Source organism: Mus caroli, chromosome 11, assembly GCF_900094665.2.
Source record: "Mus caroli chromosome 11, CAROLI_EIJ_v1.1, whole genome shotgun sequence".
NCBI lineage: Eukaryota > Metazoa > Chordata > Mammalia > Rodentia > Muridae > Mus > Mus caroli.
Genome location: NC_034580.1, coordinates 80,128,449 through 80,145,028, shown reverse-complemented (window position 1 = coordinate 80,145,028; position 16,580 = coordinate 80,128,449). Strand labels below are relative to the sequence as shown.

Below are 16,580 nucleotides of genomic sequence, written 5' to 3'. Positions count from 1 at the left end.
CGCCTTTAATCCCAGCACTCGGGAGGCAGAGGCAGGCGGATTTCTGAGTTCGAGGTCAGCCTGGTCTACAAAGTGAGTTCCAGGACAGCCAGGGCTGTATAGAGAAACCCTGTCTCAAAAAACCAAAAAAAAAAAAAAAAAAAAAAAAAAAAAAAAAAAAAAAAGATACTTAAAGTAAGTAGACTATTGTAACATGGCGGCTTCCATGTGGACTATTGTAACATGACAGCTGCCATGTGTAAATGCTCTTTAGCTAGAAGAGCTCTCTATCTGTAACTTTCCATTGTGCAGTAACTTGTAGAGTTACTTAAAAAATCTTAAAAATCTTTTGGCTGTTGGGTGTAATGTACACACCTTTAATTACAGCACTGACATTAAGTTCCAGGCCAGCCAGAGTCATACAGTAAGACCCTGTCTTAAAATAACTCGAACTACAAAAATTCCACAACTTCTGACCTAAAACCTGCTTTGAGGCAGAAGTATCTGTCTCTAGTTGACAAGGGCTTAGGAAGACCTCAGATTCTTGGCTCTGAACGGGGTTGTCCAAGATTTCACATACTCCTATCTAAACACCGGCCACAGTAATCTCAGGGGAGTCTGAGCCTCTCATAGCCTTTACAAGGTACTCTGAAGGTTCTCAAAACTCAACATAAGACAGTGTTTGACCACATAGCCAGAGGATGTCATGTTCCAAGAAAGGTGAGGACCCACCTTCCCTGCCATGCTGGGCTCCTTCCTGCCTGTTGTGTATTCTGGTGACGGGACTGTTGAGCTGAGCTTCTGGCTAGGACCCCTCTCTAATTCCCCAGATGAATGACCTAAGGTCCCAGGGTACAGGTGACAGAGAAGCCTATATACTACTCAACAGTCTCAACCTCCAGCTGTAAAGGTGGAGAGCACCTTTGGAGCAACTTCTCCATTCAATAGAGGCACAGAGGCCAAAGGCAGGGTTTAGGGCAAACCTGGGAGTTATGCCCTGAATCTCCTGGGAGCCCAGCAACTGGTCTGCGTTCTCCAGCTTCCACTATCTTGGACCTGTATCTATTGTCTCACAATGTTTGGTCCAACCCTACACAGGCTACGGGGAAGTGAAGGCCCAGAGTGAGTCACTCACCGTGCATAGATCAGTTTGGCCAGACAGTCTCTGCGTGTGTCACACTCGGCTCGGGAGCAGGGCTTCTGGAACACCTGCTGCTGCCTGCCTGCCTTGATGGTTCGAATCTGCATACTCTCCAGCAGCATTTTTTCTGGGAGCTGCAGCAGCAAGGCTGAGGTCCTCACAGAGACTGGGGGAGAAAGGAGGGCCCTCCTTAGGCAAACACTGGAACTGAGTGGGTGAAGAGGCTTGCCCAAGGCCTCCTTACGTGGCAGAGGCAGGACTTGAAGTCACAGTGTTAGAATTGGACAAATCACTTTCCAAGCCACCTGACTCTGATTGTTGAAGACAACATTGCTGGCTTCATCAGAGGCTGTGGAGTAAATTATCCATGGTGGGCCTTACAGCAGATGGTTTAGTCAAGGGCGCTACACTGAAAAGTTCACCCTTCAATTTCCCACCACATTCCACAACAGCTAGCCATTCCTGCCAGGCGCATTATTCCCCCATCCTCTTCTCTCACCCTTGGTATCATCCATCACTTGGCAGGGCAGGGCTTCATCCTCTGAGTCAACAAAATGGACATTGCCAAGGTGCAGCAGTCCAGCTAGGACCTGAAGGGCAGAAGGGATGGTCAGGAGGCAGGAGCTTGGCCTGACCAAGAAGATGAGTCCTCATGCTGATGTCACAACAACAGAAGGGAGCTCCTGATGACTGCCCCTTTGGCTGTCTCTGTCAGACAAGATTTCGTATGGTAGAGATCCCAACACAATCTCTACAACATTCTGTGGGCACATGCCATGAGGATGCCCATAGCAGAGATAGGAGGTTAATGTCCAGCCTAGGAGAGAGGTGAGATTAGCGACTAGGCAGCAGGACTTCAGATACCTTCCAGAGCAACCAGCAAGGCCTGCCTCCATCCATCGTCTGTCCCACTGCTCACTTCACAATGGTCTGCCTGGGAGTACCGCTCCTGTTACGGGCCAGGGCATTTCTGCCGGGTGAGGCTTAGCCATGGTTTCCTGGGCCCTTTCTCAGCATTACTGGGCTGTGATAATTCAGCCTAGGGGGCTGTGATCCTGGTCTCTGCAGTAGGTGCCACCCTTCTGCCCGTGCCTTCAATGACCTATATGGGTAACTTCAAGCCTTGGAAGGACCAGTAACCTTGGAGCCCCTGGACCTCATAGTAAGAGAACAGAGCCTCTCCTGCCATTACTGTCTGGCCCCAAGACAGATCATCTCTATGTGCTACTGGCCTTTTGGTCCCAAACTACCAGGGCAGCATGGCTGTGGCATAATGTCATAACATCTTCAGTGGAATGGATGAGTCCTGCTGATCATGGTGTCTTCCCTGCCACGTAAATACGTCATAACATCTTCAAACCAGCACTAATGCGTAGACTCCTAGTGTCCACTTCCTCTGGCTGGTCTCCATGTACTGCCCTTCTGCACAAACACTTATCTCAGTGTCCATATTGGGTGAGGCACCTTAGCTTCCTAAACACCATGTGGAGGCCATCAATATCCCCATTTTCCTGCAGTGGCTTCCTTGTCCCTGTTCCCATCTTGTTGCTCTAGGGCATGAGGAAGAGGGGGAAGCAGTTGGCCTTCAGCAAAGGCAGATGAGGCTAGCTCTCTGGGTTCCCAGAGGAAGAGGGAGGCAGAGGATGGGTTGGGGAACAGGAAGAGGTGGGCATTCGGAATAACAACTCCTGAAACCAACTTTGTCTCTTTGTGGTGTCTTCGGTTTCTCTACTTCAGATTTTCTCAAGTATAAAATGGAAAAAAATCTTTATGCACAAGAGACTTGATAAAACCAAGTGAGCTAAGAGATGTGAATATAATTTCTAAGCTTTCAAGTGTTAAACAGAAAAAGGTGATTTCTCTATTCTCGTCATGGTAATAAAACCTGCCCCAAAGTGCTTGTGTTCTGGGCTTGCGAGTCACTGCACCATGTTCATTACTCAAGGACTACATGACGTGTCACTGACCCTATGGCCCAGTCCAGTCCAGCACACGTCTCCAGGCTCCCCACAGAGTGGCAGCCAGCTCCTTGGATATGGTCCAATAGGGCCTGAAGTCCTAGGCACTCATGGAAAGAGGGTTCCAAGTCCAGGGACAATCCATGAGAAGGGCTACCATCACCTCTAAGTGTAAGTAGCATGGCTTTTCTTCTGACCTTAAAGATGTTGTTCTGGGTGGGGGTGTCGATGCCCAGATGGAGCATGGCCTCTCTGGTCACCTCGAAACAATCCTCTGAAAAGAATCCATGTCACAGCCCAGTGGTCAGCAGGGTGAGTGGGGGACAGGAGACAGGCCCTGGGCAGAATGGGTAGGGCTTTGGGGCAGTCTGGGGAGGCTCCTCCTACCTTCCAAACTGCTTTCTGGATTGGGTAGCCAGGAGAAGGCAGTTCCCTCAGGGAGGTGCCATTGGAGCCTTTCATCCTCGGTGGCTCCTTTGCAAATCTGTGGGAAGGGGTGGACAGGAGGCTGAGTTGGGGGTGGGAGGCCCTGCAAGCCTGGGGTTAGAATGAGGAGCAAGAAATGTCAGCAACTGAAAGGCTGAGTGCAGAGCATGGGGAAAAGGAACGTCTCTGTCTGGGATGTCTCCAGCCTCACTGAAACAACCATCTTCCCGGAAAACTGGTGGTCTGATGCAGAATACCTGACTCTTGCAGGGGAGTCCTTATCTCGATTAGAGAGGTATCTCTCCTTGCCAAAAGAAGCTGCCTCTGGGTGCGAGGAGCTCTACCAACGCCCCGGAAAAGCCCAGTCCTGGGAAGGGACAATTCCAGAGCAGCCCTCACGCTGTTGAGGGAAAGTGTCCACTCTAAAGTGCCCTCAGTCTACTGTGGGTAATGTAACTTCTATTTAGAAGACAGAGCCCTGCTCAAGGACCTTCTGGTCTGATGGAGGCAGGAAACCTCTGTGCCCAAACTGTGCCTGGTGAGCAGCTCTGCTTGAGAGCAGGCCAAGGGGCCAGGGATAGAGCGTGCTAGGGTAGAGGGACAAGCCACCCAGCCTTGCCTGAAGCACAGTGCATTTCATCTGACACAGACCTGGTAGAAGATGTGAAAGTTCCTCTCACTGGAGGCCTGACAGGCCACACGGGTTTTCTCTAGGAGGTAGGTCTGGACTGCAGCTCCTGTCATCTGCTGGGCTCTGGCACAACACACAGAAGCAGAGCCTGGTATCATTATCCCTCATTCCACAGCCATTAGCAATAGCTGTACACCAGACTGCCACCAGGCAAATCCCTTCCAAGCTTTTCTTGGGTAGGGAACATTCAGAATGTCCTTGGAAAGCCAGGTGTAGTGGCCAGGAAAAGCAGGAGTTCAAGGTTAACCTGGGCTATACGAAACTCTTGTCTCAAACAAGACTCAGAATGTCTTTGAGTGTTCTGGGACATTCTCTTGCATGGTGGTCACCTCTGTGAGCTGATGCCCTAGCTTCTATCCTAAAGAGGCATTTAACAAAGAAGTTTGTGAGCACAGAGCCCATGAGAACACTATAGTTCCAGGTCACAGCAGCTATGACTTTCTAGGTTAAAACCAGGCCACCTCCAGAGTTTACTGAGCTTGAGAAGCCCATAGATACAGCGTATAAGCTAAGGACAGCTTTGCCTACGGGGGTGACCCAGGCTGGTGACTGCCCGGCTCCGTCCAATCCCCGCCTCTGCTGCCCCGTTTGCTGCCCCAGCCTCTGCTGCCCCGTTTGCTGAGCGGCGGTCGCCCTTACCTGTTGAGTTGGAGCTGAATGAACTTCCCGAAGCGGCTGCTGTTGCTGTTCCTCAGTGTGCACGCATTCCCTAGAGACCACACCCGGGTTTACACCCACTCTCCTGGCTTGCACAACTTTCATAAGCTGCTGTGGGTGTGCCCCTGTCTCTACAGGCCCTGTCACCTAAAGGCCCCTTTGCTGATTTTTCTGTCGTGGGGGTCAAGATTATGGAATGGGCACGTGGGCTTTGGCAACTGGGTTCTGGACCAGGACCAGGAAACAAGCCTAGCTAATCAGGGCTGCTTTCTTCTTCTATGTGTGAGTGTTTTGTCTGCATTCATGTATGTGTGCCACATCCGTGCCTAGTACCCGCAAGAGGTCAGAAGAGGTGGACAATCCCTTGGAACTGGAATTATGGGATGGGGTTATGGGAGGTGTGAGCCATCATGTGGATTCTGGGAACTGAACTCAGATCTTCTACGAGAGCAATAAATGCTTTGAACCACTGAGTTCTCTCTTCAGCCCCAGTCAAGGAAGAGGTGAAAGCAAGCGCTTCCTACAGGTTTTAGACAGACACAGCATGTGGACACTAAAAGGTACGCCACCGTAAGCCAGGTGTCACTGCATAATCCTTTAATCAGAGCTGGAGGCTGACAGATCCGTGAGTGTGAGGACAGCCTGGTCTTCATGAGTTCCAGGACAGCCAGAGCTAGATAGGGGGAACTGTCTGGGGGGTGGGGGGAGACAACAAACCAAAAACTCACAAAATCCCAAACAAACCAAAACAACCCCCTTCCCTAAAAACAACAAAAACAAAAAAGGAAAATACCTCCCAAACAACACCCCCACAAAAGCTATGCCACCTTTGACAAACTCCCTTCTTTTGGCCCGTGAGGAAACTCAGCGGAAAGACAAGCCTTTGACTAGATGAGCAAAGGCACTTTCTGTGCAGCTGTTTTAGATGCGCCAGATGGTGCCTGGTCTATCTAGAAAAGGGGTCTCGCAGATGCCAGGCTCTAGCACCAAGCTTCTCCCCATACGGTAGCACCTTTAACACAGAAGCTGAGGGAATCTGGGAAGAGGTTAGCACCTAGGTAGTTAAAGAGTCTCAGAGGAGATGGCACCAGAGGGCAGTGCAAGGACCCTGAGCTCACCAAAAGCTTCCATGACAGGGTTGGAGTTCAGAATCCGCTGTTCAATCCTCTCTGCAATCTTATGGTTCTCACAGGAAGTAGGTGAGGCAGCCACCACCGCATAGAACTTCATCAGGCATCGGGATGTCCATGTCTGTAGAAAAGCAGCCATGCGGGTAGAGTCCTGGTTCTTATTCCCTCCCACGACAGGGCCCGAGAGAGATGCCCACCACAGCGTTCATCCATCAAATGCTGCCTGCACAAATGCATGGATGCTGAGTTCAGCTGTGCCTTGGGCAAGGCACTTCCTGCCTGTGAAGAGGGGGTGCACACCTCTGCTTCTCTCAGCTCAGAAGATGCTCTAAGGAAAGAGGCTGGAGTGCATGGGCGACACCCTCCCCACTCCGCCAGCCGAGACCTGGTAGGCTACCCGCCATCTCTGAGGCCTCAGAGCTGTCACTGATTCTTTCATAGGAGGCTTGTGTGCATTTGCTTATGGACCCTGGAGATGCTGGGCTTATATCTATCTTTATTTATTTCTCATATCTAGTTTATGTATCTACTTTTGTCCTATTTATTTATGTTTGGGACAGGATTTCACTATGTAGTCCTTTCTAGCCTGGAACATTCTTTGTAGATCAGGCTGGTCTTGAGATCACAGAAATCTTCCCGCTCAAAGGCTTACAACTCCATGCCAAGCTACATCTATTTCCCTACTCCCAATACCAGGTTTCTCTGTGTAGCCTTGGATGTCCAAGAACTCCCTTTGTAGACCAGGCTGGCCTGGGACTCGGGAGATTGAGTGCCTCTGCCTCCTGAGTGCTGGGATTAAAGGTGTATGCTACCACTGCCCAGGGGCTACATCTATTTTTTTAACTGATGAAACAAACAGAAAAATGATACAAAAAAGCCAAACCTAGACATTTTAAACTTTATTCTCACAAAACCTACTATTGGCTGAGCATGTGGCATGTGAATCTAATCCCAGTCCTCCAGAAGCAAAGTCAGGAGGACCTCTGTGAGGGCCAGCCTGGTCTACACAGTGAATTCCAGGTCAGCCAGGGCTATCCAGAGACTCTGATTCAAAACAACAACAAAAAATAAACAAAAACAACCTACTAAATGACCATGCTCTATTTTAAAGTCAATCTAATAAAATTTATACTCCTTGGTTTTGATCAGCCAAAATGAGATATAGCTACTTAAACTTCTAATACTTTGTCCTTTAGTCTCTTTAGAGGTTATAAATGTACACTATATTAGAAGAATAGAGTTGGATCTTTCCACGTTGACTTTCTGTCCTATAAATAACTTTGATAAATTACTCTACAGCTTTCCCTGATTTTTTTTTGAGACAAGCTCTTATGGTTCAGGCTGGACTTGAGCTCCTAACAACCCATCCCACCTCTTCTCTTATCAAATTCTTTAGGGTGGAGGTGTTCACTTTCTTCTATTTTCTGTCAGACTTTGAGGGTTTGTAGCATTTCTTCTTTTAATGCTTGGCAGAATTCATAAGTGACGCTATCTGGGGCTGGCACTTTCTTTGCAAGAATAATATCAATTTTAACTTTTTTTTTTTTTTTTTTTTTTCTAAAAAGAAAGACTTGCCCGGTGGTGGTGGCACACACCTTTAATCCCAGCGCTTGGGAGGCAGAGGCAGGNGGATTTCTGAGTTCGAGGCCAGCCTGGTCTACAGAGTGAGTTCCAGGACAGCCAGGGCTACACAGAGAAACCCTGTCTCGAAAAACTAAAAAAAAGAAAGAAAGAAAGACTTAGTTTATCTAATTTTATGTGTCTATGTGTATGTATGTGCATCATGAAGGTGCAGACTTTATCCACCTTTTTTAAAGGCTGTGTTTGCTGAGTATGTGGCTCAGTGGTAGAACATTTGCCTTTCATATACCTGGTCTGTAACTCAAAACTCACACTGCAAAACAAAATCCTTGGAATCCATTTGGTTTTTATACTGTTTTTGTTTCCTAGCGTATTATTTTCACCGTCTTTCTTCTGCTGACTTTGGATTTGATTAGTATTTAACTTTGATGGAACTAAGGAATGAATTCAAGGCCTTGTGAATGCCAGACAGGTAGTCTACCCTCAGCTATGCCCTAGAACACTATGCAAGCAAGCTTAGTTCTGCATTGCTTCTGTACTTGGGGCTGAAGGCAGGTAACTGATTTTTCCCTTTTGTTTAAGGTATTATGTGGACTGAAATATTGTCTCCAATTAATAGGTAATAATAGGGGGACCCTATCCCCCATTCTGACTACCTGGAAGTAGGTCTTTTTTAAGGTTATATTTTAGGTTTTAATTTTATTGCATTGTGTTTACAGGTGTTTTGGTTGCAGGTATGTCTGGTGCCCATAGAGGCCAGAAGAGGGCTAGACTATGCAAGTGAGTTCAAGGCCATCTGGTCAACTTACTGAGACCTTGCCTCAAAAATAAAACATAAAGTAAGGTCTGGGGATGTATCATAGTTCGTTGGTAGCATGCCTGCATAGCACATTCAGGGTCCCAGATTTAATCTCCTGTACAGCAAACATACAAACAAAGGGCCAATAAGATTGCTCAACAGGTCAAGGTTCTCAATGCCGCGCCTGATGACCCGAGTTCTATGTCTCAGATACACATGCGGAAGAGAGAACTGACTCCCAAGAACTTTCCTCTGACCTCTACACATGTGCTGTGCACAAGGACCACCCCACCCACAACTAATTAAATGTTAAAAAATAAAAACAGAAAGCAGGCCCAGCCCATGGCCATAATGGCTACTCAGTGAAGGGTAACTGAGTTCTGCTTGTGTTGGTTGTTGGCCAGGTTCTCCCCAGTCCTAGAGTACTCTGACATCAGTGTAGGCTAAAGGGGCTTATAGTCCAAAGAATCCCTCATAAAGTGCCATGGGAAGGGAGAGGCAGCTGGGCGAGGCCTGAGTTGACCGTTTCCTCTCACTAGCTGTAGAAATCCTTGTTTATGCAACCCCTATCTCTCCTGCTGAGGTCCCATCTATAAGGCCCTCTGGCCATGCCAGGAGCTGCTTCTCATACACGGCCCTTGACGTTACCAATGTCACCGACAACCCCAGCAGGGTTCGTAAAAAGTTTTTTTTTTTTTTATAAATAGCATAATTATTTTTTATTTTATGTGTATGGTTGTTTGCCTGAATGTATGTCTGCAACACCTCTGTGCAGGGCCCACAGAGGTCAGAAGGGAGCATCAGATCTTCTAGAACTAGTTTCGGATGCTTATTAACCACCACATAGTTGCTGGGAATTGAACCTGATCCTCTAAGAGTAACAAGATAAAGCGTCTCACTACCTGCTCCAGGCTGCTGTGTGATCTTCCCACATCACTTCGGAAATCCTGCCATTACAGGTGTGTGTCGCCATGTCACAAGGCAGAGGTTCCTTCACGCTCACACAGAAGTCCCATGTTGGTGCTCTTCCATGTCACAAGTGAACTGACTGAGGCCTTTGATGTTAGGAGCCTTTCTGAGGTACTCTAAGTGTTGAGCCACTACGCGGGACTCCCTGACCGCTGTTTCTAAAGATTCTAGAGAGATTCTAGCGAGAGGGTGAAGTTGTGAGGGGAAAGTACCTCACCAGGGTGGCAGCAGAGCTAGCAGTGGAGGCTGCCCTGGAGCCCTATCTTCTGACTTCTGGTATGGTGCTTTCTGACCCCCGCACACAGACTCCCTATCTGTGAGTGACTTGGCGGCCAATGACGACGACACAGGCAGTGGCCCTTGCCTTCCTGCTTACCGAGCTAGGTTGAGGGGCTGGATCAAAAGCTGGCACTCTTACCTTCCCGGCTCCACTCTCTCCACTGACCACGATGGACTGGTTGACCGGCTCAATCAGGCTCTTGACATTCCTATAGGTCTGTTCACCCACTGTGAAGATGTGGGGTTTCAATTTCTGGAATATCAAAGTCACATGAGTACTGGTTTTCAAGAGTGAGCGATTCAATGACAGCCTAGACTGGAAGGCTACCAGGAGTGGTGCTAGCATCCTTCCTTCAAAAATACCTGCCCAGACGCCATGAAGTTAGGCCCAATTGCAAAACACCTATGGCTGATTCATCCACTAAGCTTCTCTCAGCATGGATGTAGCTAGCTTCCAGCACTCTGTGACCTTATGCTCTCGTCTGATTTTATTTCTTAAATTAAAAAAAAAAATTATCTTATGTGTATGGGTGTTTTGTTGCATGTATGTCTGTACCACATATCTGGCCCTTCGAGGCCAGAATTTGATGTCAGATTCCTTGGGACTGGAGTTAAAGATAGCTGTGAACCATCACACTTGTGTTAGGAATTGAACCCTAATTCTCAGAGAGAGCAGAAAGTGCTTTTTTTTTAAGATTTTTTTTTTTTAAGATTTATTTATTTATGTATGTGAGTACACTGTAGACACACTTCATACACACCAGAAGGGGCATCAGATCCCATTACAGATGGTTGTGAGCCACCATGTGGTTGCTGGGATTTGAACTCAGGATCTCTAGAAGAACAGCCAATGTTCCTAACCACTGAGCCCTCTCCCCCCACATCCCACTAAGGATGGACAGGCTTCCCTGTAGTCCGGGTGACCTGGGTCTTGCTCTGTAGCTGAGAGCAAGGAATGAGCCTCTGGTCCTGCTGCTTCTCCCTCCCGAGAGCTGCTCTACCTGGTTTGACAGTCCTGGCGATGGAACTCAGAGCTCTGTATGCTGGGGGAGCACCTGAGCAGCAGAGCTACCTCTACATTTTCCTTGAATAGTCTGGCTCTGCTGCCTATTTATTTTATAATTTTGAAAAAATTCTTTTAACTTACTGTCTGTATTAGGATTTCTATGGCTGTAAGGAAACACTGTGACCAAAGCAACTTGGGGTGAAAGGGTTTATTGTGCTCACACTTCTAGATCAGAGTTCAACTTTGAAGGCAGTCAGAGCAGGAACTCAAGGAGGGGAAAAAACCTCAGGGTTCTTGCAGAGGCCATAAAGGAGTGCTTGCTCATACTGCTTTTTATAGCATCCAGGACCATCCAGGACCACAATTGGCTGGGCTCTCCCACATCAATCACTAATTAAGAAAACGCCATACAGGTTTGCCCACAGTACAGTCTTATGGAGGCATTTTCTCTGTGGAGGTTCCCACCTCTGAGGCGACCCCAGCTGCTTGTGCCAGGCTGACATAAGTTAGACAGCAGACTGCCCAAGAATTAGCAGGCTAACCTAAAGATGAGCTATGTGAGGCTCAGAGGCATTAATAATATAACCTGCCACAGACCTCAGCACGTAAGGACGTCTGTGGGATTTCTTCTTTCAACAAATACTGCCCTTAACGTGCTGGCTGACATCCAGCGGGCAGTGTGGAAAAGCGGAACCATGATTTGCCTTTGAGGAGTGGGTAGATAGTGTGTCAGACCAGGTGGGCTCTCAGGATCGACTTCTTTGCACTGCACTTGGATTCTTACATAAACTGCAGGGCAGTGCCCTCTGCCCCATGCCTCACCAGCCTAGCCAGCTGAGAGCTGTCTGTCTGTCTTTAACTGACCTTGCTGCAGCTGCCTAGTAACTGGACTGTTAAGATGCCTCAAGTGCTCTCTGTTTCTTTCACTTTTATCATTCCCCTGGCAGATTCTGTCCCAAGGCCCACCTCCACACGGAGTAAATTCTGCTCGCTGTGGGAGTTCTGCCCAGTGTAGTCATCTTCAACCCTTTACCAATTACCTCACCCCAGGCTTTCTCCAGCCAGCCAGCTGGTTCTTGCCTCCTCCTGAACACATGTCCATTCGCAGCCTACACCACTGCCTCCCATCCCTCAAATAATTTATTCTCAGTATAGAAGAACATGTGCTGACTGTTCAAAGACAACCCTTTTTATATGTACTTTTATTCTTTTCTAAAAAGATAGCTAAGGACACAATTATACCTGAAGGTCCTTCGTAATAGTAGTCGAAGAAGTAGTAATAATAATAATAATAAATCCTTTGTTTTATGTTTCTATTATAGGTTTCAGTCCTGATTTACTATTTGTCTTCCACGTTGTACCTTAGTTATGTGTCCAAATTTCTGAGAGTTCTTGTTGAGCTAGGACATGGCACCAATGGGGATGGAGAGTCTGCAGGGAGGCTTAGACGGAAGCCTGGGAGCCTTACCTGAGGCTGAGGTGCAGCATGGTACTCTTGCATCAGCTCTGGTGCATAGAGTTGAGGGACGTGCTTAAAGGGGTTCAGAGCTACCAAGGTACAGCCAGCATTGGTATAAAATATGTCTTCTGTGTATCGGGCCTGCAGGCACCTCAGGACTGAGGCAAAGATGCTGTTAGCAAAGTCTGGCTCAAATACAGACAGAACCCCAGACACACATCTGTTAAGCAGCCTTCCCTCTATAATTAGCTAAATGCCATTAGAACCCTGTAGCTCCCCACTGAATAGACATAAGATCTAATTAAGACGAGTCCCAAACCTAGAGCAAAGCCTGCCCTGGGGAGCCCAGGTGCAGTGCCAGGCTCCCTGGGGCACAGGCCAGGCCAGGAGTCTCAATTCGTGGTCTCAACTGAGGAAACAGTGTTGAAGACTTTTGCTGTACCCTTATTCTTTTGGAGCAACATTCTGGAGAAGAGGAAGGCCCATACCTGTTTCCAGTGTCACGGGATTCACCTTGGTGAGGTCATCCAGCTGGTGCAGTGGGATCTCCCCACCCAGGAACTCCCTTAGGTCTCCCTTGAGGGAGGCCCTACCTTCGGCATCAGAGCCTAAACTGTGGCCATTCACCTGGAGGGAACAACACAAGAGCCATGAAACCTGGGTCTCAAACCAGTTGGCAGGTAATACGGGTGGAGCCTGCAGAGGAGAAAGAACAGGTTTCTACAAGATCCAGGTGGCTCAAGTTTCAGCTCTGCTACTTATTAGCATGAAAGCCTGGATAATTCACCTCTAAGAGCCATGTTCCCCACCTCCACCATCAATAAAGAAAGATAAACTCAACTACCAGGTTATGGGGGGAAGAGACACACAACATTTAATCAAGGCCTTGATAGTACGTATTATAATCAATGCCGTCCTGTCTCCTCTGCTATGAGCTCCAGCTAAGGCAGCTTTTAGGCTACAGTCTACCAGCCTTACAGAGCTGCTGTCTGTCCTCCAGAGAGGATGGAGTGGGAAGAGAAGCCTGGCTGGAATCAGCTTAGGGAGGTTAAAGTCTTGGTATGATGTGTGCTTCCAACAAAACTGATAAAAACTCTCAATGCTTCAGGAACATGCCAAGGTAGCTTGTTTCATTTAAGTAGCACTGTAATGAGTTTCTTTTAGACTGTGAGGCCTAGACACATCATAATGTACAAAGCAGGCTCTTGCTAGCTAGGGTAATTGCTGCAGCCAGCAAAGCTAAATCTTTGGAAGGGCAAGGACAGAAGAAAGACAAGAAAGAGAAGGGAGGGGGAGAGGAAGGAAGAGAAAGGAAAGGAGGAGCCTACTTAAAAAACAAACAAACAAACAAACAAACAAACAAAAAACCCAGCTACAATTTAGGAACATTTTTTTTTGTTTGGTTGGTTTTTTTTTTTTTTTTTTTTTGGTTTTTCGAGACAGGGTTTCTCTGTGTAGCCCTGGCTGTCCTGGAACTCACTCTGTAGACCAGGCTGGCCTCGAACTCAGAAATCCGCCTGCCTCTGCCTGCCGAGTGCTGGGATTAAAGGTGTGTGCCACCATGCCTGGTTAGGAACAGTTTTGATTCACCTGGGAGTTGAGTATGGTGATCAAGAGCTTGGATTAGAAAGCTAGATTGTGCTGGGTAATGGCGCATGCCTTTGGTCCCAGCGCTTGGGAGGCAGAGGCAGGAGAATTTCTGAGTTCAGGCCAGCCTGGTCTATAGAGTGAGTTCCAGGACAGCCAGGGCTACACAGAGAAACCCTGTCTCAAAAGCCAAACAGAAAGTCTAAATGTTCGTCACAATGTTGTGTTTGGACACTGTTGTGAGGTAACTTTAGTGTCCTTTTCAGTTGCCTTCCTTTGTTCTTCCAAATTCCTGATGATGAATGTGGCCTTGAGGCAGTCATTTCACCTGTCTGAGCTGTCTCTCCAAGATGGGGACATAAGAGCACTGTGTAGTACACAATACTATATATTTTCACTGAAACCACACTCTCCAGCAGAGCGCCTCCTATTAACAAGGGCCAAGCATAGTACAGTCACTAGTGCGGCTGTGGTTAAGATGATTACTTTTGGAATAAGGAAAAAAGAAAATACAACAGCCCAGAGCAGATAAATGCCTTGCCTACTGTTCTTAGCCTTCAAGTCTATTTCCAGGCAAATGGCTCAATGGTCCAGCAGCATCTACCATGGCTTTCTTGAGCCTGACAAGCTCTACCTTGGTTATTCTGCTGGGGCTCACTAGAGCACAAACTCCCTGAGCCCTTGGTATGGGGCAAAATTTAGTAAAATAAAATTTCAGCAAATACATACCACTGTGCTGTCTGGATCTGAGCTACTTACAAAGAAAGGGTGCTATGTGTATGAGACAGAACTCTACAGTGAAGGGTGGTTCTCACCTTGCAGGCCAGGGATACTAGCCTTTTCACAGGCAGAATGCCAGACTCCACCTAAGCTACTTACCTTCTCCTACATTTTTGCACAGGCTCACCTCTTGTCTGAACCGTCCATGTTCCTTCTCCACTTGGATAATTCTTTTTCTTTTCTTTTTTTTTTTTTTAAGACAGGCTTTCTCTCTCTCTCTTTTAGACATTGAACTCACAGAGATCTCCCTGCCTATGCCAAGTGCTGGCAGTAAAGATGTGTGTTACCAAGCCTAGCTTGCTTGGCTAATTCATCCCCCCCAACCCCCCCTTCTAAGGGTTTCTCTGTGTAGCTCTGGCTGTCCTGGGACTCATTTTGTGGACCAGGCTGGCCTCAAACTCAGGTATCTGTCTGTCTCTGCTTCCCAAAGTGCTGGGACTTAAGGCATGCACCACCATCGCTGCTGGGCCTCTTGATTATTCTTAAAGGATCAGATTCAGTGTACAACCTTCGAAGTCCCAAACTTCCAAAGGGATGCAACAAAACAGCCTGTCAGGGACTTCTGTCAGGATACGCCCCCGTTTTAGGTTATCAGCATGGCTTGGATTGATTTCTTTATTTATCTACCCATAACCTTTGCAAGGAAAAGAGCCACCAAATCACAAAAAGGGAGTCATTCAAGGTGGGTATCAGGAAGAGTCCTGGGATACTCTCAAGAGTTCTTCACTAGAAGCACTGCAGTCTTTCTTCAGACAGGCAAGTGGGAAAGTGCCTGGTGACACTCGGCTTGAGGGATTACCTGCTGGAGCATCGTGCTTCAGTGTGGTCGGCCAGAGTTCTGTGTCACCGACACAGGCAGTGCTGTCTGTCAACCTGGTCATGAGGTCATCACTCCAGCAGAAGACTCAGGAGTGTGGGAATCGCAGCCGAGTCATCTTGAAACCTGTAGCGTGAGACAGAAGACAAGGGCCACACACAGGTTAGGGCCTCTCTGGGATGACTCAGTCCTGCTCCTCCCACCAAGCGGGAGCATCCCAAATGAGAACCAGGCAGGCCTGGGCAGAGAGGGAGAGACTGTGCATCCCCTTGCCAATTAGGAAGTAAGGCTCCTTTGCTGAGAGCCTCCAGAGAGTACCTGGGATACTTTCTGATGTTTCTCTTACAGCAAAAGGCCAGGGGCAGTTTTAAGGGAAGTAAGTGATGGGCGGGGGTTGCAGAATCTTCTGGGTCAGTATGTCATGGAGAATGAAGAGATAGCCTTGGCCCTATCATCAGCATTAGACAGAAATACCCAACATAAATGTAGCCAGCAGCTGAGAAAGAATAGGCTTGGTGTCAACTACTGATGTCCCTTGGAAGCTGCCATATGAGAAGGGAATTGGTATGTGAGCCCAAGGCAACCCTACTGCCTTGAAAATAGGGGTAGTTAAATGTACCTTACATAGCGAGGTTATGAGGGCCAATGAGGTCAAGGTTTGAAAGCACAGTACAAGTCTGAGTATCATATCATTGTGCAGGAACATTAGTGTTATGCATGGAGCTGATGGTCCATTTGGAGACATTAAACAGATAGGGAACGCCCACTGCCCAACAGAGGAGATTGAGACTGCTGGCATGTGCCTGTAATCTCAACATACAAGAGGCTGAGGCAGGAGGATTTCAGAGTTTGAGTCTTGTCTGGGCTATACTGTAAGACAAGTGTGAGACCAGGAAAGAATCTATTTGAGAGTACCTGTATGAGGACAGTATCTGAAAAGTGGTGAGCTTCAGTCAGACTTGGGAGTGTCCCAGACTCCCATCCTTGCCTAGCAATGAAGCGTGAGGATGAGGGACATCTATAATGGATTGATGAGTCAATCCTGATACAGACTTTTTGAAGCTTTGAACACACCTAGTCTTCAAAGAAGCGGGACCAGGGAAGTCCATGAAACAGGAAGAGGTAAAATTCAAGAAGAAAAGGGAATCAGGGCTGGGCTAGGCAATATCATTGTGTACACTGTACCCCATCACCCAAGGGTCTCTGGAGACTCAACTGGACGCTGATCTCAGCGCATTTAAGTTAGAATCCAAAGCTCACAACCCTCTTAGAATATATTACAGGAGATACGCCTCATTTTTATACAATTGCCAATGGTATA

General features: G+C 47.7%; 1 protein-coding gene across 3 annotated transcripts in view; it reads right to left on the bottom strand.

Moving 5' to 3' along the window:
* Positions 1-16,580, bottom strand: part of Myo19 (myosin XIX) — a 30,459-nt gene that overhangs the window by 12,725 nt on the left and 1,154 nt on the right. For 2 of the 3 annotated variants that reach the window (XM_021176605.2, XM_029483911.1), the window contains exons 2-12: positions 15,242-15,385; positions 12,564-12,702; positions 12,085-12,233; positions 9,750-9,863; positions 5,971-6,103; positions 4,835-4,904; positions 4,156-4,258; positions 3,466-3,562; positions 3,276-3,352; positions 1,620-1,710; positions 1,115-1,286 (exon numbers count right to left, since the gene is read on the bottom strand). In XM_021176605.2, the coding sequence (XP_021032264.1) occupies positions 1,115-1,286; positions 1,620-1,710; positions 3,276-3,352; positions 3,466-3,562; positions 4,156-4,258; positions 4,835-4,904; positions 5,971-6,103; positions 9,750-9,863; positions 12,085-12,233; positions 12,564-12,702; positions 15,242-15,253 (1,157 nt within the window). In that variant the 5' untranslated portion in view covers positions 15,254-15,385. Of the gene's footprint in view, positions 1-1,114; positions 1,287-1,619; positions 1,711-3,275; positions 3,353-3,465; positions 3,563-4,155; positions 4,259-4,834; positions 4,905-5,970; positions 6,104-9,749; positions 9,864-12,084; positions 12,234-12,563; positions 12,703-15,241; positions 15,386-16,580 lie in introns of those variants that run through there. The other variant, XM_029483912.1, reaches the window with a different exon arrangement.